The sequence below is a fragment of the Penicillium verrucosum genome, assembly GCF_028828655.1.
Source record: "Penicillium verrucosum strain IBT 35672 chromosome Unknown utg000004l_segment0_segment0, whole genome shotgun sequence".
Lineage (NCBI taxonomy): Eukaryota > Fungi > Ascomycota > Eurotiomycetes > Eurotiales > Aspergillaceae > Penicillium > Penicillium verrucosum.
In genome coordinates this window covers 673,217-696,048 of record NW_026643213.1, presented here as the reverse complement: position 1 = coordinate 696,048, position 22,832 = coordinate 673,217, and the positions used below count along the sequence as shown (strand labels likewise).

At 47.0% G+C, this 22,832-nt stretch overlaps 10 protein-coding genes across 10 annotated transcripts; 7 read left to right on the top strand and 3 right to left on the bottom strand.

The window, feature by feature from the left end:
• Positions 1–77: 77 nt before the first annotated feature.
• Positions 78–518, top strand: N7516_009725 (anthrone oxygenase family protein; the record flags this gene model as incomplete). The annotated part of the gene is made up of 1 exon (XM_057222444.1): positions 78–518. One exon carries the CDS (start codon positions 78–80, stop codon positions 516–518), a length of 441 nt encoding a protein of 146 aa, XP_057069665.1.
• Positions 519–1,222: 704 nt separating this feature from the next.
• On the bottom strand, positions 1,223–2,971 carry N7516_009724 (60S ribosomal export protein NMD3; the record flags this gene model as incomplete). Its single annotated transcript, XM_057222443.1, has 4 exons — positions 1,223–2,298; positions 2,382–2,617; positions 2,743–2,841; positions 2,904–2,971. 4 exons carry the CDS (start codon positions 2,969–2,971, stop codon positions 1,223–1,225), a joined length of 1,479 nt encoding a protein of 492 aa, XP_057069664.1.
• Positions 2,972–5,515: 2,544 nt separating this feature from the next.
• N7516_009723 (Zn(II)2Cys6 transcription factor) lies at positions 5,516–7,531 on the top strand (the record flags this gene model as incomplete). The annotated part of the gene is made up of 6 exons (XM_057222442.1): positions 5,516–5,545; positions 5,599–5,755; positions 5,806–6,055; positions 6,106–6,622; positions 6,690–7,157; positions 7,226–7,531. The coding sequence occupies 6 exons, from the start codon at positions 5,516–5,518 to the stop codon at positions 7,529–7,531; spliced, it is 1,728 nt and encodes a 575-aa protein (XP_057069663.1).
• Positions 7,532–8,850: 1,319 nt separating this feature from the next.
• Positions 8,851–10,517, top strand: N7516_009722 (uncharacterized protein; the record flags this gene model as incomplete). Its single annotated transcript, XM_057222441.1, has 3 exons — positions 8,851–8,940; positions 9,003–9,506; positions 9,564–10,517. The coding sequence occupies 3 exons, from the start codon at positions 8,851–8,853 to the stop codon at positions 10,515–10,517; spliced, it is 1,548 nt and encodes a 515-aa protein (XP_057069662.1).
• Positions 10,518–11,337: 820 nt separating this feature from the next.
• N7516_009721 (M20 family metallo-hydrolase) lies at positions 11,338–12,873 on the bottom strand (the record flags this gene model as incomplete). The annotated part of the gene is made up of 4 exons (XM_057222440.1): positions 11,338–11,410; positions 11,462–12,289; positions 12,350–12,667; positions 12,713–12,873. The coding sequence occupies 4 exons, from the start codon at positions 12,871–12,873 to the stop codon at positions 11,338–11,340; spliced, it is 1,380 nt and encodes a 459-aa protein (XP_057069661.1).
• Positions 12,874–14,070: 1,197 nt separating this feature from the next.
• N7516_009720 (uncharacterized protein) lies at positions 14,071–15,454 on the top strand (the record flags this gene model as incomplete). Its single annotated transcript, XM_057222439.1, has 2 exons — positions 14,071–14,753; positions 14,893–15,454. The coding sequence occupies 2 exons, from the start codon at positions 14,071–14,073 to the stop codon at positions 15,452–15,454; spliced, it is 1,245 nt and encodes a 414-aa protein (XP_057069660.1).
• A 1,399-nt stretch (positions 15,455–16,853) lies between these two features.
• Positions 16,854–18,023, top strand: cgnA (collagen triple helix repeat protein; the record flags this gene model as incomplete). The annotated part of the gene is made up of 1 exon (XM_057222438.1): positions 16,854–18,023. One exon carries the CDS (start codon positions 16,854–16,856, stop codon positions 18,021–18,023), a length of 1,170 nt encoding a protein of 389 aa, XP_057069659.1.
• Positions 18,024–18,519: 496 nt separating this feature from the next.
• N7516_009718 (uncharacterized protein) lies at positions 18,520–18,795 on the bottom strand (the record flags this gene model as incomplete). Its single annotated transcript, XM_057222437.1, has 1 exon — positions 18,520–18,795. The coding sequence occupies one exon, from the start codon at positions 18,793–18,795 to the stop codon at positions 18,520–18,522; it is 276 nt and encodes a 91-aa protein (XP_057069658.1).
• A 352-nt stretch (positions 18,796–19,147) lies between these two features.
• On the top strand, positions 19,148–20,466 carry N7516_009717 (Gfo/Idh/MocA family protein; the record flags this gene model as incomplete). Its single annotated transcript, XM_057222436.1, has 3 exons — positions 19,148–19,251; positions 19,297–19,430; positions 19,478–20,466. 3 exons carry the CDS (start codon positions 19,148–19,150, stop codon positions 20,464–20,466), a joined length of 1,227 nt encoding a protein of 408 aa, XP_057069657.1.
• Positions 20,467–20,818: 352 nt separating this feature from the next.
• On the top strand, positions 20,819–22,383 carry N7516_009716 (uncharacterized protein; the record flags this gene model as incomplete). Its single annotated transcript, XM_057222435.1, has 4 exons — positions 20,819–20,999; positions 21,098–21,559; positions 21,612–22,054; positions 22,114–22,383. The coding sequence occupies 4 exons, from the start codon at positions 20,819–20,821 to the stop codon at positions 22,381–22,383; spliced, it is 1,356 nt and encodes a 451-aa protein (XP_057069656.1).
• Between the last annotated feature and the right edge of the window lie 449 nt (positions 22,384–22,832).

The window sequence follows — 22,832 nt, the reverse complement described above, 5'->3', positions numbered from 1 at the left end:
CATATTTCTATCTTCGATGTATTTCCTCAAAAGCTGACTGATATGGTGCGCATGTAGGCAACATTGCCGCTTTAAGCATGAATGCTGCACCGGCACTCCTGCGTGCCCGGAGTGAAGACCGTCTACCTATCACAAACGTGGCGAAGCTGTGGCGGAATTTCTATGAATCAGGAAAATCTCAGAATCCCCCCATTGCCGTGCTCACCGCTTCTGCCTTCTTCTATCTTGCCTGGTCTACGCGCTCCGGCGTGCCTTTATTCCGTCAAGTCGCGCGCAATACTACTACCTTGTACGGCACAGCGGCTGTTTTAATCCTCGGCATCATGCCTTACACTATTGCCGCAATGAGCAGTACTAACAATGCGCTATTGGCTAAGGCCGAATTGGTTTCCGAACCAACTGCCCACGTTAGTATGGAGATTGAAGAGCTTGTCAGCAAGTGGATCTCGCTCAATTCCTTCCGAAGCCTTCTACCGTTGGCGGGCGGTTTGCTGGGAATTTTTGCCACCCTTGCATAGGACGGATCTGGAATACTGTGCGGTCGACGAGTGGATTTAGACCAACTTGTCAGTTTATTACCTCGGCAGAGCAAATCCCGTCCTGACTGTCATCGTTTATAGCTTTAATATGACCATGCATGCGGACATTACGCTTGGCGACTCTCTGCACTAGGTATCGAGCTCCTCGAACCTATATGTATGAGCGCCTATATCGATGTCAAGTTATTACCGACACCGTAGGAGCTAGAGCCACGTGAAGACGCTGACTATTCCGTGAGAAGCTTCATTTTTGAAACTTGTAAACCGTCCAAAAACATGGAGATGTCCCTATTTGTGTGGGATGAAAAGCTTCATATTTGACACTTGCAAACCGCCAAAAAAATGGGGATGTCTCCGTTTGTATGGGAATCAAAAGCTTCATTTCCATTCCTACCTTGCCCACCTAGGCAGTGTACATTGCTTATCAAGGGATGTAATTCGTGTATGTTTATTTTTATGCCAGGCCAAAATAAGGCATTAAGGTAATAAAATCAGATAGGCGGCATTTACACTGTGCCAAATTGAAGATATTCACATTTTTTTCGATGATGAAAACATTTGCATTTTTTCCAATGGATGAAATACGAGAATATCAATAATCCCTTTTCAGTTTTTGGAACCCACCAGAAAATCGAAACATAAAACGCCAGCCGTGATCACCATGAATATCACTCGTATAAAAATCATTCATCACCCATGTTCATCTCATCAAAGGTATCAAGCAGCTCCTCCATGTTGACCTGCGGAACTTCATTCTCACTCTCATTGTCATCGTCCTCGACCATAGCATCAGCCTGTCTCTGAACCTTATAAAGGTCCAGAGTCTGTCTTAGCTCTTGATCTTCTTCGACATCACGCAAGAACATCTCGTAGTCCTCCTCGAGACGGTTGGCCTCCTGCTCCTGGCGACGGGTTTGTTGAGTGGGACCAACGAGAGCAGCCTCCTCCTCGTATTCGCGGGCCATGCGCTTAAGGCGCCAGGCGCGGTTCTTGGGCTTTCTCTTACGGGCATAGGACTTCTTGACGAGAACCACATCAGGGATTGTGGAGCCGTACTGGTTGCTCGCCTCAATGGCCTCGAAGTTGTCATCGTTGAACCTAGTGCCGCTGAGATGGTAGCCAAGCACGGCGTCACCGACGTGAAGGATGCCACCGAGATGCGTACGGGTGAAGTAGGTGATATCGTTAGAGCCCAAATCTGAGGAACGCGCGACGGTTGCTTCGGCGAGGTGGAATTTGCCCTTTGACTGGCCGGTAGGCTCGATGTCCAAGACGATAAACTCCTTTAGCTCTGTGACATCGGATAGGTTCCTAAACGGAGATCGCCAGTAAATGGCTGTTGGGATATCCGCAGTTTGAAGTGTGGTCGGGTCCAGAACGTTAACGGAGTTCCCAACGCGGTAGCACAATGTGAGGGGCGAGATGTTTCCTAGCTGACGGGCGAGTTTGATAGGTAGAGCGACAAGATCGTCCTTGCAGATAGGGATCAATTCCACGGAAAACGTGAATTTGAATTTTCGAGAGCTGGTGTGGATATCCATAGATATCAGCTCCTCTGACTTCTGCGACTTGCAAGGGGCGACTGAAGAGAGGAAATCGACCATCTTCTCCGCGTGATTGCGCGCCGAAAAGTAGAAATCGAGACCATCCTTTGCCTCTTTGATATTGACCGTATCTTTGTGAGCGCCACTCTTCAGGATAAGCTGCTCTAGGTATAGGAAAGTGCGCTTATGGGGCACTTTCTGTCGAACTTGCACCGCTGCCGCCCAAGTGTTATGCGTAAAACTTTTTGACAATCTGAGTCGTTAGCGAGGTCTTAATGGATGTTATAGCAAAACTTACCGGGACATTGTTGGGAGGCCACGACGTATTCAACCTCGAATGCTTGTTGGATGATTGTACCCTGGAATACTTCCTGCTGGATTGTGATTTTGACTTTAATGCGCTTCGAATGTGGCTCAGTCCAGATGAAACTGGCATCGATGATGCGGACTTTCGCCAAGCCACGAAGACGGCGCAGACAGACCGCAAGTAGTTCCTTTGATTCGGGGGGCTGCGACCACCCAGCTGGTGGGGGGCTGGAGCCATCGCTCACAGTCTCTACACGAGTGAAGAGTTGCGTCGCGGGGAATACTAAATTTCCAAGCAGATAAATCAATATTTGTTCCATGTGGGGTGATTCGTGGGGTGATTCTCAACTTACCCTTGGGAAACGTCGACGTTGAGCCTCAGGCAATCATGGCACATTGCTCCAGCAGAAGTGGTTCCATCAATGGCAGCACCGCAGTTACAGCAAAGAATACTATATAGAAGCCGGTTAGATCAAGTCAGGCAGTAAAATAATCGTAGCGATAAGAAACTCACGTCGCAGCACTATTCTGCTGATCTTGTAGTCCCACCATGGGGACTGGGGTATCCAACTCCATTGACATCTTGGATTCAAGATGCAAATCGCGAATCCAATAAAAGTTGGAGCAACAAAATGTTGAAGTGATGGGAGAATCAAATGTAATTTTTTTGCCCCGCCTCCAGGGCTTCGAGTCAACTTTTTTTGTGGCTGACTCATCTATTTGCTCTGTTTGCCACCAACGATGTCATCAAACGTCACGTGAAGCAACACGTGACAATCTACATAGTATACATATGGTCACGTGAACATTTATTTTAAGCTTACCCACGCACAGACCTCCTAGCCAACGATCGACTTGTTAGATACCGGAGCTATATTAAGGAGCATCACCCGGCAATTCTTGCATTCGAACGCCGACCAATGTTATGTGTCAAACTAGGACTACGGCCGCCTAGGCGCTGAACAGGAACCGAGGTTATCGTTGTGCTCTAGTGGTAAAATAGGCGGCATTTCCTCCCAAGTATGGTTGCATAAAAAGGTATTTTTGCTCACATAGAAGAACCGCAAACTAAATGGTTATTTTCTGCTGGCGGCTATACTCAATCTAGGAATTTGTAAGCTCAATTCGCACAAATAGGTGGAGAAATGTTGGTTTCGTCTGCCAGTTATTTCGTGAAAAACTTGGATTTTGATAGTCTTGATACTGACTAGGAACTACGTTCATATCGCACACGAACTTACTAAAATGTTGCTAAAGAGTAGCAGAGCACAAGCAGATATTATAGTAACGCACACTCGAGAATTGCAATGGGATGGCCGAATCATCCCCTATTGCAACACTCATATCGACTGAGATCCTGCAGAAACCGAGTCTGGTTAGTCGAGATTCCACCTGGGTAATAGTGACCGATGAGTAAGCGTCATGTTACTGACCAGAAGCACGATGGGGAACAGAGCCGCGTTCCGGAGGTCACATGGCGTTCAGGGACTATAACCGTTTAACAATTCCAAATACATACAACCTTGTTTGGCCCGGGGAGGGATAGTGAGCGTATCGACATTGGCGTCTCGCAATATTTACAGTTCTGACCAGCTGCCGTGAGTAGTTGCCGTGCACCAGCCCTGCAGATAAGCCCGGCCTAGTCATAACGGTGACAGCATGGTAATACATTTATGCTGCACTGTTGTAGCTACCATGTTGGGTTAGTATAGCCCCCAGTTATGCGACAGACTCGCGTGGTTCTTTCAGGGGATTATTGTCCAATAATAGAGGAGTTAAATTTGCAATGTCGGGCAAAGGGAGTAGTACAATGTACACATATTTCTTGTTACTACGGTCAGTCGACTAGGTTAAGTCACATCCAAGCTGGTTTATTTCAAGGCACAGCCGGCCGATGTTTCTGGTTGCAACGATATCAAGTGTTGTCTTCCATGGCCACCACGGGAGTGTACTAGGTTCCATGTGGAGGAGCAGGTCAAGGTGTGAGATTTCCTCCTGTTCGGCTCTACTTGATCTATCTGTAACCCAACCCATTTTCTGATAAGCTCACATGGATCTAGATCCCAATTCTGTTGATTTGCTTTTATACACTCAACGAGTGCCTGACCAAAGCCATGAATTCAAGTAAACATATAAACATACAGTATCCCCCAAGCTCTTATCTTAGCCATAGGAGATACACGGAGTGTACCAAATACTGTAAACATTATACTTCTCTGCGTCGTATAATAACGATATTCCGAAAACAGTCAATGACACAATTAATGCCCCATACATTCTGGCTTGTCAAAGCACGGACCATAACTTGTTCGTGCTACACTCCCGGCTTTACTATGCCGAGAACCAGTGCTAGCTCGAGTTCAGCTTGTCTTGCCGTAGTTGTTATTTGGAATCACAATTCCAAATAATTGTCCACGTGTTGCATGTGCCGCGGTTGACAACGATATGTAACAGCCATTCGGTGTACCATATCCACACGACAACCTGCCACACTTTGAACAAATTAGGAATACGAGCCTCAATCTTGATCAGCAACTAACCAATTTGGCAAAGGAACCCATAATTGGAATGAGGGATCACTCAACATCTGCTCAACAATCGACGAACATGGCCAACCGGCTGGTACATTCTACCACCATACAGCTTATCTATACTACCCAAATGGCGTGATAAAAATTTTAACGGTGCAGCCAGCGCAGGGACGGAAGTCTATTTAGAGCTATAAAGATTATTAGCCGTTTAGCCTTGACAAAGCACCATCTTGGTTACCTCGAAATAGTAAGAGAGTCATGGGTATAGGATCATTTAGGATTAGTGCTGATCACACCATGCGCATGGTGTTATCTTTGGGCTTTATCCAGCAAGAAGGGTGGACTTTCGATAAGTGCACATTCCTAAATCTGGAAGATCGTGAAAGAACCTTTCTACAAAGGAGGGTGTCTGCCGAACCAAACAGTTAATTTGTAATTGCCGATGCTTGAGCGACACTAGTTCGAGTGCACTGAATGGTTTCAGCTAATGGGTATAAATACCCACTACAAATACCTTGTCTTATTGACTCAGGTAGTCTTGTTTTTCCTAGAGACGTGGTAATCAGAACATCAGCACTCCGTTCCACTCCTCATTATGTCGGCATCACGACAGCAACCTGGACTGGTGAGACAATAGCCATGTAGCTCATAAAGTGACTATTGGCGCTGATAATTCAGGCTTGCGAGGAATGCCGCAAAAAGAAACTTCGATGCGATAGACGACGGCCTCAATGTGACCAGTGCGAAGACTCTGGCACAACCTGCCTGGTAAATCAAGTTCGGTCACCACGGGGCCCCAAGAAGGGACATCTCAAGGCTTTGCGAAATCGCATTGGTTTGTTAGAAATATGACCTATGCGCATTCCCTGCTAATTGTACTCTTAGCCACGCTAGAAAACATCATAAATTGTGACCAGGGCAGTCTTGGTTCCAAGGAACTATTGGACGGCAGTGAGAAACATCACTCCGACGAGACAGCTCAATTGCTGAGTCCACCTCACGAGTATATCCCCAACCTCACGAACACCGAATGTCGCGACACCCCCTACTCCATCGAGGTATCAACAATAACCTCACCTATTACACCAATAGCTCCACCTGAGCATGAGAGCTTAGATATAATCGAGGCAGATCTGTACGTAAACCATATCCTCCGAATCTAGATATACCTAACACCCAGTGAAGGGACCAACTATATTTCGACAGAGTACACCCTGTCGCCCCCATGCTCCACCAGGGCCGGTATTTCTCCTGGTCCCAGAGCTTTAGCAAACCAGCCTCCCACATCTGCTTACAATTTGCAATGTGGGCACTTGCAGCAGCCTCATCCGCCCATTTACAACACATGCGGGAATCTCTCTACACCCGTGCACGATCTGCGATTGACGCTCTAGATCACGATATCCAATCCAGCAGTGTGGCCTGTCTCCAGGTAGCCCAAGCATGGCTTCTTCTAACCCACTACGAGTTCCGCTACATGGGCTACCGCCGAGCATGGCTTACCGCAGGACGCGCCTTTCGAATTATCCAACTCGCCAAATTACACGAGATCGATCGGCTCAATGACGTTAGCATAAATATGGCCCACCCCGAAGCATGGGCCGAGGCCGAGGAAAAACGTCGGACATACTGGTTGGCATATTGTCTAGACCGATTCCTCAATATCTCTGACGAGTGGCCTCTCAGTCTACACGAGGAAGCAGTGAGCAGTTACTCCGTTTTCTTTTTCTTTTACAGAATATTCCGAGTAACACTAACATCTACCCCAGCTCTGCATATATCTCCCCGTCTCGGAGTCAGACTTCCAACACAGCAGGCCCGTCCTTATGGACTCCTTATATGACGAGATCGAGACATCCGGACACAAAATGCTACCGCCTTTCGCGGAGACAATCGTCTTGATCACCCTATGCTGGCACAGCGTTGCATTCCAGCGCGCGGCGTACGGCGACAAAACTTCTCCGACAGACGGAGATGCCTGGAAGCGCCATACCCGGCTATACCAAATGGTACAACAGCGACTGATGCTGGTCTCACTACCCCCATCCTCGCCGGAACTCCACGATCCCATGCGTCTCTTTACAAACATGCTCGCCAATGCCGCCGTAATATGGTTCTACAACATAATGGAGACCCTGCAGGTGGAAATTGACGAGGAGATTATCCTAGTTCCTTTTTACTCCGCGTGCGAGATCGTAGGTTTGGCGAAGCCCCTCACCCGATCCAGCTTTTTCAAGGTGAGACCTCCCCCTTTCTCCTCCCCGTGAATTGGCGGTGGCTTTTTGTGTCTTACGATGTTGCACAGGCGCATGCATTTTCTCCCATGCTACTCTATCTCTCGGCAAAGTTTCTCAAGACACATGCCGATCAATTGAATACGTGTGTCTCCGCGTCGGAGGATAAACAGCAGAAGTTGGAGGATTTGAAAAAAGCTTTGCGTGTTTTGCAGGGTGGGAATAATTTAGCTATGACCTATTTGGAGCTACTGGACTCGGACTCGGACTCGTTTGACAAATTGTGCAACTTGGCCACTGCTCAAGGGTGTACTATGTCTGATGCTACAGGTCAGCCGGAGCCACCTTTCTTTTTCGATATCACAAATCTGTTATAGGTCACCGCATTTTGTGCTACTTCCTTTTTCATTCTGTTTTGCTGAGTCATGTGTGAGTGTAAATCTATAGCATTCGAGTTCAAGTGGTTGGTGCTTTTGAATGAAGTGCCATCCAATATGTTTCCATAGTAAGGCGGGTTGTCCTGACATCGCGTTCACTTATCTATAAGTATAGTCTCACTTTGAATGTTACTCACCTTTGAATATTCCTCACTTTGGATGTTACTCACTTTGAATGTTGCTCACTTTTGAAGTTTACTCACTTCGCATACGGTCAACTTATCCTGGATTGGTACCTACATAAAGCTGTCACTGAATAGTATATACCCTTGTTGTAGTAGATTTTGAAGTTTTTGTTGGTTGTAGGGAAAATCTATACGTCGTCGCATTCTTTATTCCCCATTGTCAAGGGTTTAAAACTTTTCAATTTGACGCAGCTCTGGGGAATATTAGCATTATACTCTCGTGTCGCTGCCTTGGGTAGGTCAAGGTTTCTAATATTACCATTAGCATGGCTCAAGTTCAATGAAATCTCTGAAACCATGTCCCTGCGAATCCTTGAACAGTAGTACAAAGATAACCCAATCTTGTTACTTCAACTCTTAGTATTTGTTCTTTGACTCGGTCACATGCGCTGAACCCATCGGTAATAGGATTGACGATCTTGTCTGATATTCAAGATGTCTAATATAGATACAGCGTTTAAACTCCTCCCATGAATGAGCGCTATTCTTTGGTGGTGTCCACCCCACACAAGCAATATTTTGAGGTCAGTTTTGAATTGAATTATGGACGATCGCAGTATCTCTATCCTCCTATTATTGGGCCATTTCTTTGTTTTTGGTGGCATAAACCCCCACCAACCGGTGGCTTTGATGTAGGTATCAGCCACCCCGGTAGCCTAGAACACCTTAGCGGCACGATGTGTGAGATCGCTTGTGGAAAGGGAAACTGTCATCCTAACTCCAAAAGGGAAAGAGAAATACTCAAACAAAGGTCATTTGGGTCACATCTACACTGGGGGTTACAACTTTCTTTGTTGGCTGTGGCAGAGGGCACACGTTGGCTTGTTCTTGATAACAATCCAGAAGGATGTCCTCGAGAACGAATGTTTAAGTGGTTCTTAAGAGACTCTCAGACCCTGTATGTCACTGTAAAGAGCATGTCTGTGTTTCATATGATTCACTGGCTGCATGAATGTATATTGCCTCCGCGATGTTGCTCTGAATGCGACATTCATGATATAGTTCTTTGAAGGTTATATATAAAACCGCGCGTTGTTCTTCAAAGACCCTCATTTTCAGGCAAACCAACACAAAATGGGGTTTTTTCAGAAGGGTGCATTTTTCGTTCTGTGTGGTCTCCGTTTGATTCATGGGACAGTTGCGTTGTCGCTAGCTGAACCCGAGGTTAGTGTCTAATTCCCCTAACACTTAACATCACCGGTCACTCAAGTCCTAAACCAAAATAGTACAACCAAATTGAAGACCGGACCCAGTACACTTACCCTTACACCTGCCCTTCTATTCTTGTTGGCACTGGAGATACATGCGACGATTTGGCTTCCAGATGTAGTATCTCGAAAGCATCGTTCACTTCTTTCAACCTGAAAACTGTGTGCTCCTCTTTGTCTCGCGGAACACCCGTATGCTGCGGGGCGGGAACAACTGTCCTTCCACCCGACAGTGGTTATTACTGCTACGCTTATACTATCCGCGCTGGCGATACCTGCGCGAAGATTGCCGAGGGGTACAAGATCACAGAGGCTAAGATAGAGACTTGGAACAAACATACCACGGCATGGTACGGGTGCAAGAAGTTGCAGCTTGGGGGCCAGGTTTGTCTCAGCGACGGCCAACCCCCAATGCCAGTTGCAATTGGTGATGCAGTCTGTGGTCCCCAAGTACCTGGAACAGCACGTCCCAAGATGTGGACTGAGATTGCTTCTTTGAATCCATGCCCTGCGGGTCAATGTGTAAGCTTTCTCAATATTTGATTTTGATACCGCGGCTCAGACTGACCATATCTTTAGTGCTCTACAAAGGGTAAATGTGGCACTGGTGCAGACTTCTGTGGCTCATCTGCACCCGCAGCTGCCGTGCCTCCTGCGTCTGCAACCAAAGCTGCAACCAAAGCTACATCTACTACATCCAAAGCTACATCGGTGAAGACTACTTCCACAACTCAAGCTACATTAGCTACATCTGAAACAAAAAATGCGCCATTGTCAGCTAGAAGTGTTGTAACAATGACAGCCGCAGCTGTGACAGTTACAGCCAAAGCCAAAGCTGCGCAAAAGAACGCGAATCCACACGCTTTCACGACAGATGTACCCTTGGTAGATGTACCCTTGACATTTCTACATCCAGAGGATACCATGTCCACCACGTCAGCTGCCGCTCCAACTAATGTTGACCGCTTCAAACAGATTCATGAGCTCGCTCTATTGGCGAGCCGAATTCGGAATTCAAAAGACTCCACAACCACAACCACTACCAAAGCCAAACCTACTACAACAACCAAGAAGTCCATCAAAACCACCACAACCAAAGCCCCCGTCACCAAGACCGTGAATGGTGTTGTCACCTTACCTAGCGGGTGGTCACTGAAGATGTTCGATGACATAGGCTGCACTGGCAGCTACGTTTTGCTTCAAGGCCACAACAAGAATTTGGAGGACAGTGACTGTATGAAGTTCCGCCGTGCGAGTAAGCTCAAGACCGATGTTACCGACTCATCCGTTTCGTGTCGTTGGTGGACTAAACCAAAAAGTGGTAATTGGGAGTGGAGGGACTGTAAAAGTGATGCTTTGAATAGACCTAGATCTTGGCGTATGTCGAATGGTCTCTGTACCGTCTCTCCTAATACGCAGTGCGATCTTGTCAATGATGTTTCCCAAACTTATGGCTGGCGGGGTCCTGGTTTGTGCCATGATCGTGAGACGATGGATCCGACATTTGGATCTTTGAAGTGTTATGTTGGATAAGGTGGAAATTGGTGTATATATAAATTTTCTATTTCAAATCAGGCGCTTAAGGCGTTGTGGCTTTTTCCCCCTTAATTTGTGAACCTAGCAATCAAATTATCATAAACAGCTATTGCTGGAGGACTACTACTAAGGAGGGGAGAAAGCAGAGGAAGAATCATTGTTGTAGTTATTGTATTCAATCTAGCAAACCAGGGGTTATAAACCATATATGGGATGCTCAAACAGCTATCACCGACCGAAATCATTATACAGTACTAGATACTTGCTTCCCTTTTACCAGACTCTCGAGCTGGTCATCGCTTCTCAATTGTGGCAATAATGACCGTCAAAATAAGCTCAACTGCAAAGAACATATCAGCAATCTGGTACCCTACTTTGAAATGTGACGCTTGACTGCTATTATAGGCCAACAGAGGAACTAGAGCATTGAATGTGAATGCATATGAGGTTTTAACATGGGACCGAGAATCAGAAGTATAGCCGTTTCTCGCGCCTTCTCACCGCATTTTATTATGAAATCTGATATTCTCTGTTCCAGTTTCTTTTCTATTCTCAACAATCGATCTAAATGTTTTACTTTACTCGACAGTCGGTAATACCAACCACTATATTTTTATACCCGCAGCTTATCCCTTCGATCACATGGATTCGGTACATACTCTTGATTCTATTTCCCGTTACTCAGATTGCAGTTGATCTCTTTCGATTGAAAATCCACTACATTTTGCTAACCCATGTGGTAACTTCGACAGTTCCACGTTTATCAACCATAGTATCTAAGACGAGAATGTGGAAAGTCTTAGTGAATGATACTGTTTTAGTGATCTTTCTTCGCCCGGAATTGATCATAATGCACAACCGCTTCAAGAAGAGCTTGGGTGCCAAGGGCACTGCAAAGGTCAGAATTCAAACATGTCAAGGAGTAGAAGTGAAAGACTAACCAATCTTGTGGGCTACAAAATTCTGTCGGGTGGTGGCTAACACCATCCAGACACGGAACAAAAATCATAGCTGAGGGACAGTGCTGGCTGGTGTAGACCGTATCATGTCCTGCACCACTGGTCATGAGCATCGATTTCGCCCGACCAACGAGTTGGTCTGCGGCCGCCTGGATAGATGCCACGCAGTCGTCATCGAACTTGACAGCCGGGGAGTCCGTATCCAATGTCCAGTCAAAGGACACTCCCTTGCCGTCCTGGGATGCAATAGTGTCAAATGCCTTAAGACATTCCTCCTGCACGGCGTGGACAACACTATCCTGTGGGTGACGAATATCAAGCGTGAAAGTCACTTGCGATGCGACGGTGTTGGTGGATGCGTTCGAGGGAACCTTGATAATACCAGTAGAGGCTAGGGCATTGTGCTTCTTAGCGATATCATGCGAAGCTGCAATCATTCTTGAGGATGCGAGCAAGGGGTCCTGGCGGGCAGTGAACGGTGTTGTTCCAGTGTGTGCGTCTTTCCCGTGGACGGTCATAGTCAACCACCTGTATCCTTGAGCACCGCGGACAACACCGATTGCTCGGTTGTTTTCTAGGAGAATCGGACCCTGCTCAATATGCAACTCGAAATGAGCTCCAAGTGGGTATCCGGTAATCGGATCGCTGGAACAAGCAATCTCACCCAGAAAACCGTGCCTTTCAAGTTCGGAGCGAAGGGTGACATTGGCATTATGAATATCGCGCAAGTCCCAAGCTTTTCGAATTGGAATAGCACCGGCCCAGACGCCAGAAGCACACATGGACTTGGGAAAACGTGCGCCTTCCTCACTTTTTTAACTCATAATTAGTGACATTCCCATATTTGGTTGAGTGAAAACGGATCCTTACTTGGTCCAATTTACCACTCCAACATCAAAATTAGTCCGGAAACCACTTTCATTCATCGTCCGAAGGACCTCTAGTGCGGCCATAATACCAAGAATGCCATCATACCGACCGCCACGAGGTTGAGTATCGAGGTGGCTTCCCATTGCAATCATTGGAGCAGTCGAGTTCAGCCGACCCGGCTGTCTTGCGAACATGTTACCCATCTGATCAATAGAAAGAGAACATCCCAGCTTTTGAACTTCGGTAGCAAACCACTTGCGCACACGGGCATCATCATCATTGAGAGTCAACCGTGCCATGCCAGTATCCGTTGGGTTTCTGTCGTTGTTAGATTCTATTCATTGGTCTAGAGAATCTACATACTCGCCATATTTATGTGCAGCACCCCATTCGCTAGTTTCGTGCAATGTGTTCCACAGCCTCTCAGAATTGATCTTGAGACCTGATGGTGCTTGGAAACTTGTGGCAGTGGAGAATCGCCGGGCATTGGAATGAAAGGCGCGTGTTGCACCTTTGGCGTACATTTTGGGAAGAACTGACACTGTAGGTTTTATGCTCAATAGAAAAGCGCCTCGAGTGGGGGAGACAGGAAAAAGATGGATTTTAATACCAATGTCAGTTTAGACTATTTAAATGGGCAAAATACTCGGCCTATCACCCTTGCCGATATATGAGTTTGACAGCGCCTTCTCACAACAACTGTGGGTATTGTCGCATCTTCCCGCAACATTTTCACATCCTAAATCTCTACGACATTTGCCTCAGGGAAACCTTTGTGATCTACCTACCTAGGTATGTACTAGAAATACTTCAAAAAGTGAAGGGACTTTTCTTGTCCGAATTTAGTTTAGCGCTGGGAAAGAAAGTACGACTGCGAAGGTGTATCCCATCCAGGGGTCGGAAACTAATATTAGTAATATTCATGCCTGAATTTGCCTAAATATTTGCCGGCAGAAAGTATAAATACCTGAATTACCATAACACATCCCTTAGTAAGTAAAGTAGTTCCAGAAATTTATGAGGATGGATGGCGATTTGTACGGTCGCATTTGTACAGTTAGCATCGATGAAAATAGATCGTGACATACGGTCAGGGGGCATTGGAATCGATGGAATGTATGAATATGGTATGAGGGGCTTCAACGGCTAGAAACGGAAGATTTCAAAGATTTGTGCGGTGGGAATAGCTTCAATATAATTACCCGGGAGTTCATTTACAATACACTGTAAGAGCGGTGCCAAAAGGCGGTATATAATAAGGCATCTTCAGGCATCTTAAGGCAGAAATATTAGTAATAATTAGTTTCCGACCCCTGGCCTGGAATCGGGATACACCTCGTACGATTATCCAAGGGGTAAACTGTATACTGCAGACTTGATTGGTGCTGGGAAGACGACAGTTGGGATAGACAGACGATTGTATATGTTACGCTAGGCTTTCCTACTCTAGAGGAAAGCCCATTGTATTTGATAGTCCAATCTATCTATAACCTCCATTAATAGTATACTGCATCATAGTTACCTATCTAGGTAGGTAAGTGATCATAACAAAAACCGGCCAAGTTTAGATTTTCAGCCTCAAACTTTGATCCAAAAATCCTTTTTCTTTTCTTTTCTTTCAAATCTCTTCTCTTTGATCACTTTAACCACTGATTACTTTGATTCCTTTGATCATTTTGATCCCTTTGATTACTCCGTACTTTCCCCGAGATATCAAAGTCATGGGGCTCCACCACGCCGATCCCCCTGCGTCATCGCACTCCCTCCATTCTCTCGGCACGCCGCCTCCATACACAGATGGTCCCGGACCCCTTCCCGCCCCTGTCCAACATGCCCAGCCTATCCAACATGCCCAACCTGCCCAACCTATCAAACCTATCCAACCTATCCAACCTATCCAATCTGTCCAATCTGTCCAATCTGTCCAGCCTCCCACAAGCACCCAACCCCTCTGCCTAATCAACTCAGCCTATGTTCTCCCCGGCGCTAAACACGTCAGACCCTCCAACAAGGTCTCTCACACCCTCGAACCATCGCTCTCCAGCAACCCCAACGAGCTCTACGATGTAATCCGCCGCCAACTCAAGCTGCCGCCACGGCCATTACTCTGTATCCATGGCACCCACGCTGTATCGACAAATGACAACAAGAAAGACGAATACGACATCTACACAGACTTCTGCTTTAGGCTGGATCTGGCCGAGACCATGTTGACCGGCTGGGAGCGCAGCTCCAAAGACACGTACTGGAGGGAAACGGAAATCCTCACAGACGAGGACCTCAAACCCGCATATCGGGGAGGAATCCTTTGCTCGCGCACGTACAAACCGCCCAAGTCGGGTGCTGCATATAGTCTTACGGGGGACAGTGATGCTAACCTATCCCGAGATGTCGCCGACGAGGAGTTTAACACCTCTCCTTAAGCGAAGAACCTAATGATGTGGTGCGAGCGGTTCTGTCTTGACCCCGCTTCGGTGAAATCGTAGCTCTACCCCCTGACTCGTGCATAAAACACACAGCTAAACTCGGTTAACCACATGCAGATTCACTATGCACCGTAAACTCGCCGGCTTCAACTCTAACGCCATGAGAAGCGTCCTCTACTCCCACATCCGCGAACTCAAATACCGCGGCTGCATAGACTTCGACCTATCAGTCGCTCAACGCTCCGTTACAATCTACTCGCCACACTGGATCAACCGGCTCCGCACGAACCGGTTCGTTTGGTGGGTTGTTGTGCTTCTCCAGCTCTGGATCATCACGTGGCCGGTTATCTTCTTCATAGAGAAGCGGTACGAACCCGTCCACACGTGCTGGAATGCGTCACTTATACAGGAGTCTGGCTCTGCGCGGGATAAACGTTACGCGTATGGTCGCAATGAGTCTTCGCTGGCGGAGTACTGGGCTCCGGCTGTTAAGCAGGCGGCGTGGACTCGGCTGCGGAATACTGTTTTGACGAGGATGGATGCGGATCGTTTGCAGGGGTATAGTACGCTGCGGTTGCTTGGTCTTCGTGGTGAAGGTAGGTTTGTTGATAATGCTAGAGGGACCGGAGAGGCTAGGCAGGCTTACAGGTTTGCTTTTGGATGGAGTGCTAACTCCTAATTTGTGAGTCTGTTCTGGTTGACTTTTGGCTTTTGATGCTACAGGGTGGCCGACAGAATGTCTGTCGGTCCTTTTAGAATTTTTCTTTTGCTCAATGAGATATCTATCCTTCGTGAAATGAAGTTCGCTATTCGCTACTTCTACCTATGAATATTACCGGGTTCGTGAATCTGAGATCTTAGGCAGTTTGTTCTACGTAAAGTAGGCCTTCTTTCCCAGGGACACCATTAGCTTCAAGAGCGGTTCTATATCTATATAAGTTGGCACCTGTATTAAGTGTACGCCAGAAACGGTTTCTGATGGATTCCTTTCCCATGCCCTCGGTCAGAGTAATGATATCGAATGTCAATGATAAGCCTAACCCAGGAAAATAAACACGCGATAATAGTCTTAGAGTTATGACCTCGTGGATGTTCTGGATTTGACTTGCAGGGGTCGACCTCTTTATTCTCAGGTTCATTGTCATAGTGGGCTCTTAGCTTCAAGCTAAATTTAGCTACCTAGGTAGTATGTATGATATCACACACTGTTCTGTTGGCATAATGCAATTCTCGTCGCTTACGGGCGACTAACTATACCAAAACTAACTCTCTCACTGATTACTACCTCACCGTCTAGTTCATTACCGCCTTCTTGAAGCATTTACTAATTTTAACTTCTCTTTTATTTCTCCAGGGCCAAGAGCTATTGTTTTGAACATATATAGCTATTATTTTGAAGTCTTCCTTCTTTCACATCATAATAAAATTCAATTCAGGTTCAATTCAGGTTCAGTTCAGATTCAATCCAGGTTATTCAGATTCAATTCAGATTCAATTCAGATTGTTCGTTAACAATTTGCTACTTGTTAGCTTGTTTGCTACAATCGAGTAGAGTTTAGATGGTTTTAGTAGGGTATATAACGCCCTGCATTTCTAGTTTAATCAATTAATATTTCTTCCTCTGCTTTCTACATAGTAACAGGGTGCTCAACAGTATTCATTTATAAAAATACTATATAAAGTAATTATAGATCCAACCTGGTACATGTGAAGTGAGAAGCCTGGCAATATGAACCAAAGAGTTATGTGTCGGGTGGCATACTTGTTCTGCCTTCCGTTTTCTTTGTTAAATCACTTGTCCAAGTCCCTCATTGTCCCGATCTATATTTGAATCCCTTTCAAGTCTATACATATCCATTGCTTTGTCTGTTTCATCTTAACATAGACCGGATGCAACCACTGACTCGGTCATGGACTTGGCATGGCCTATGTCCAGAACTATATAATATCTGCTTGGTCCAGCATCTAGCCAAATCAGTCAAGTATATCAACCCCCGAATAACAACATCACAAACCTTCCAGGACATCCGAATCCACATCTATTATTTTTATTATTTTCATTTGAAATTTTCAACAAGATGTCTCAGCCTACATCTTCCCCCGTCAAGAGAATCAAAAGTTGGTTACGTATTGGTAAAAAGACTCAGAGTGGACAGGGTGGACAGAGTGGACAGAGTGGACAGACTGGACAGACTGGACAGAGTGGACAGAGTGAACAGACTGGACAGAGTGAACAGACTGGACAGAGAGGACAGGGTGGAGATGGCTCAGATGATTCCAATGACCCTCGGTCTACTCCCGAGAGCTCAAAACGGAAACGTACAGGCGAAGTCGATCCCAAAACAACTCATAAAAGGACCCGTTCCAGTTCCGACTTACCTGAAACTCCCAGGACTGTTCGGATGTACACGAATAATACTATTTCGAACGCAAATACAGACAGAATCTCTCTATTGCATAAAACACCTCCGAGGGAAAAGATCGACCGTTATCAAGCGACAGGGGCTCAATTCGAAGAATGGATGGCCAACACCAACACAGCTGGTCCTGCATGTCCAGTAATCCAGTCCACGTTAACCCTTAACACTCTAATCGAAGGCAATCCCCCGCAGAAGCCTGAATTTAATGTATGGCGAACCAATTTCGTTTATCCGCCGGTTGAAATCAGGGGGAGTCTACAATCGACAGGCCTCCCAGATAACGATGTTTACCGGTTTTCAAAAATACAAGGCAGTGGGAAGTCGATTGATGTACCCGCTTACGAACATTGCATTGTAACGGGTGCTATCATTGTTCAAGATATTAGAAGAAGGAAGCAGGGACCCCAATGGACTGACATTGCTCTAGCTTTATACAAACATGATCAAGAAATCGACACTCTTCGATATGTTTTCTACACGAATGTTGATAATAAGGAAACACAACCCTTAGTGGGGAAGGTACTGTACCGAAATAACAATCTTCCCGGTCCTGAGCATAGAGACGGATCAAACCTGCATGCTTGGAACATCCATACTCCGGAGTTCCAGCAAATCTTAGGATCAAAGCTGGGCAGGGCGACATCTCGTCTTGTTCTAGCCGCTTGGCCCAGAGGTACCCATCGGATCACTACAATCAATACTTGGTTTTGGTCAACTAGCATACAAATACGTTTTGATATTCAGCCGATTGGCCAAGTCGGCCCTGCATCCCCTCCTGCCCATAGTCCTACTACTCCTACTCCTTCGTCCCGTCGTCGCCATAGTTAGGGTGCAGGGGCAGCTTGATTTTGTTTCGTGGGTATTTGTCGGAGTACATGGGTCATGCTGATGAACCCCCTGATGACTGGTTTATATATTCATGGATTAAATTGCACAGGGTTGCGGTGGATAGGAGTTGACTTTGTCTATCGAGTTTATAGTTTATATAGTTGATATTTTGGACTTTTATATAAAGAAGATAGAATACGAATAAATATGTTCCACGCATAATCCCCCACAGAACACTGTAAACTATAAGAAAAAGCTAGAAAAAAAACACCTTCCCTTGCATTTATGATATTCTTTTATTCTATAGAAAATTGACTAGTCGATGTCTTACCGCTGAGCTTCCGAAGGCACGTAGTCGCCCCTTCCTCGAAGCTCAGCGAATCAGGAATCTTCAACAGGATATCAGCAGTAGCGCCAACGTATTCAGCGAAGGCCCCGATTTCAGGCTGTAGGCAATTCATCCCATGCACGAAGCCCGCCACACGGTCCCCCACCGCTAGTCCAGCCCGGGCGTTTTCCCCCAACGCAACGACAGTTCCAACGCAACGACAGTTCCGGCAAAATCGTAGCCATGAATGGCCCCTGGGGCAGCAGAGTAGTCCAACATCTTGGCGTCGGCTGGATTGATGGCCACGGCGGCTGTCTTCACCAGTGTCATGTCGGGGGTTAGAGTGGGAATAGGCACATTATATTGAATACCGAGCTTGCCGGGGCCTTGAGCCACGACAGCTGTTTGGAATTGAGGTAATTGAGGGGATTCCACGAAAGTCATGCTGGAATAAAAAAAAGACGTTAGGGGATCTAGTTCACCCTCTGTCGTGATCGTTGTGCTTTATCCCCATTCCCCATTTTCTTTGTTGAACACTCGGCATCGGCGCACCGGTCTGTCAATCTTAGAATAGCGCCGACGTTGACAAATGTAATGGTCCGAATGTTTCGAGCGAGAGAGGAAAAGAATGAAAGACATTATCGGCTCAAAACTCCGTCGTTCCTCTATTCCCCTTTCTATACCCTGTCAGTCGGTCCAACCTTTCCCCCGACGGCCCAACTTCCCTTCCACCTTTGTATATATCCATGTATTATTTGCCTCTCTGATTTTTGAGATTTCAAAGAAACAAAACAAAATGGCAGCCATGGTTATGCGAGTATTCACGGCATTCGGCCCTCCGAAAGTCGAAAAGAAGAACGATGCTATCCGTTTTGGCATCCTGGGGGCCGCGCAGATTGCGTGAGCCGCATGCAATGCTTAATCGCGCTTGGCTAACATCTTCAGACCTCTCGCCTTGATCACACCCGCCCTCTCACATCCCGAGGTTATTGTGCAAGCAATCGCCGCTAGAGACCATGCTCGTGCCTCAGCATTCGCCAAAAAGCACAACATCCCCGATGTTCGCACATCCTATGAGGGTATGTTAGCCTCGCAGACTAGAAGAACAGCGACTAATTATAAACAGAAATCCTGGAGGACCCCAAGATAGATGCAGTTTTGATTCCTTTGCCCAACAGTTTGCATTTTGAGTGGGCAGTGCGCGCTATTCGCGCCGGCAAGCACGTCCTTCTAGAGAAGCCTTCGACCTCTAACTCTACCGAGGCCGAGATTCTCTTTACCTTACTTGAACTATCACAGCCAAATGCCCCTATACTGCTCGAGGCCTTCCACAACCGGTTCCATCCTGCAGTGCACAAATTCCGCTCCTTCATCACCCCCGCTGATGTCGTCCACGTCCACACAGACTCCATGATTCCAGGGATACTACTCGATAAGGATAACATCGGGTTTAACTACAAACTCGCCGGCGGTAGCATGATGATGCTAGGCACATATAACTTCGGTGTTATCCGTATGGCCTTCGACGACGACCCCGTGGAGTGTTTGACCTGCGAACCTGGCATCTTCGGCGACGGCATCCACGACCAGTGCGACACCGACTTCAAGGCTAAATTCCGGTTCCTGAACGGCGGCGTTGCCGAAGCTTCTACCACTATGCGCGGGCCGATCTGGTGGAAACCGTCCGAAGCCCGCGTCACGCATAAGGAAGTTATCGTCGATGATAAGGCCCTTCCGGAGACACAAGAAAAGCTACGTACCCGGATCGTGACGCTGCACGGGTTTATCCACGCTTTTATCTGGCACCGTATCGATGTTAAGGATACCTTCGTTATTCGTAACAAGGCTGATCGCAGGCCACTCAAGACTTGGACCGAGTCCAACTCGCATAAGGCTTACAGTTACAAGGAGGCTGGGGGTGAATTTGCGAACCTCCCCGGTGAGGACTGGTGGATGTCATATCGGTACCAGCTTGAGGAGTTTGTCAATCGTGTTAAGGGACGCCCTGCACACTATTGGGTTGAGGGTCAGGATTCATGGGATCAGATGAAAATGATTGACCTGGCGTATGAGAAGAGCGGACTGGGATTGCGACCAACAAGCGAGTTCCGGTGATTGAGGTGTTTTGAGAGATATTTTCGTATTTGTGCTGTCTTGTTCTTGTTGGTTCTACATTCAGGGTAATACTATTTATTTCTACTTGTCAGTCAATAGACTCTACGCCCTTGCCACTTGGGCTTCAAATTAATTTCGTGGGTAAGTACTTCTCTGTCTTTGCCATTTTCCCACACGGTCATCGACTGATCTATTTCAGGCGTCGACTATCATGAGACCTACTTCGAGACCTCAATACTATCCCACCTATTTTGCCACGGGAACTAATCGTGCTATCATATCGAACCGAGTCTCTTATTTCTTCGATTGGCATGGGCCGAGCATGACCATCGACACGGCTTGTTCCTCTAGCATGATTGCCGTACACCAGGGAGTCCAGACACTACGAAACCGCGAGTCACGGGTCGCCGTGGTGTGTGACACGCAAGTCATCTTGGGACATGAGATGTACATTGTCGAGAGCAAGCTGAAAATGCTCTCTCCGACTGGTCGATCACGCATGTGGGATGCCGATGCCGATGGCTACGCTCGTGGTGAGGGTGTTGCCGCCCTGGTACTGAAAAGATTGAGCGATGCGATTGCGAATGGCGATCATATTGAATGTGTCATTCGCGAAACTGGCGCCAACCAGGATGGATTCTCGAACGGCATCACACCACAGTGCTCAACACAGAAGCCCAGACCGCCTTGATCCGCCAGACATACGCGAAAGCCGGCTTGGATCCTGTCAACAACCCCGACCACTGTCCTCAATTCTTTGAGGCACATGGCACGGGCACTCAAGCAGGAGATCCCAAGGAGGCTGCCGCTATTCACGAAGCTTTTGGTCAGCACATCGATGCCAGCGCCACCCCTCTTTATGTAGGATCTGTGAAGACCGTCATAGGTCATCTAGAGGGTGCTGCTGGTCTAGCAGGTATTCTCAAGGGTATCAGTAGTATTCGAAATGGGTCAATCCCTCCGAATCTACTTTTCAATCGCCTGAACCCACGCGTCGAGCCCTATTACAAAAACCTGCATATACCCACCGAGCTGACCCCCTGGCCGACACTACCTCGAGGTGTTCCCCGACGTGTTAGTGTGAACAGCTTTGGTATGTTATTTAATCTTTCCTAACTGAAACGGATTCTTACAAATTATGATAGGTTTTGGTGGTGCCAATGCTCATGCTATCTTGGGGGAGCATGTGCCATTGGTTACTCGCTTCAAGGAAGAGCCATCGAAGTCATCGTCACTCACACCGTTTGTATTTTCAGCTCTATCAGAGCAATCCTTGGTCGCGCTTCTGGAGCAGTATTCCCAGTATTTGACCGCCCACCAAGATGAACTCGATGCCTCCGATCTAGCGTGGACTCTGTATTCACGCAGAAGCCAGCTGCCCGTCAAAACAGCCTTCTCCGCGCGTACCATCCAGCAGCTGATCCAGAAGATTGATAGCAAGCTTGAAGCTACTAAGGATAAGGCTACTGCGACTATTGGTATCCGCTCCAGCGGTAAGCCTGCAACGCCTCGTATCCTCGGCGTCTTCACTGGCCAAGGTGCCCAGTGGCCAGCCATGGGTGCTGCGTTGATTCGTTCCTCTCAATTTGTACGGGACACAATCCAACGCCTTGAAGAATCCTTGGCCATCCTTCCCCCACGGATCAGCCGGAGTGGCGGCTTACAGATGAGATTTTCGCCGGAGCAGATACCTCCCGGATCGCCGAGGCAGCAGTATCGCAACCATTATGTACCGCAATCCAGATCGTGCTTGTCGACCTTCTTCAATCAGCTGGCCTTACTTTTGCTTCGGTCGTCGGACACTCTTCGGGCGAAATCGCCGCGGCATATGCTGCTGGTCTTATCTCTGCCCATGATGCTATCCGCATTGCGTACTACCGTGGATTGAGTCCCCTAAAACTGGGGTTGACCTCCTGAGCACTATAAGACTGGGTAGTTGGTAAAAAAACGTCGGTGTTCTAATGGCGAGGTTGAATAACTAAATATTTCGTGTACAATGTGTAACTAAGGTTAGGTCGGGGGTGAAATGTTGTTAAAAAGCCCGAGATAATAGCCGGGTGTCTCATAACCCCCTAAGGCATTCAATAACTCTCTTAATCATTGCGAGCTATCATAATTTAGGTGGTTCAATTCATCTTAGGTCCTAAGGTGAGGTGTTGTGACGATCTGGAAGAACAAAGAATTCTGCCACTCTGGGCTCCTCATTATCTCTATTCGGCAAGAATCAGAATATATGAGCAGTTCAGCTCCGTTTTCATTGAACACTAGACGTAGATACTAAGGACTGCTATACACCAACTAGAAAGCATCTTGCCATCCCCCAATTTGCAAAGTCCAAGCGATGATCATCGCAGGGAAAAATGTGA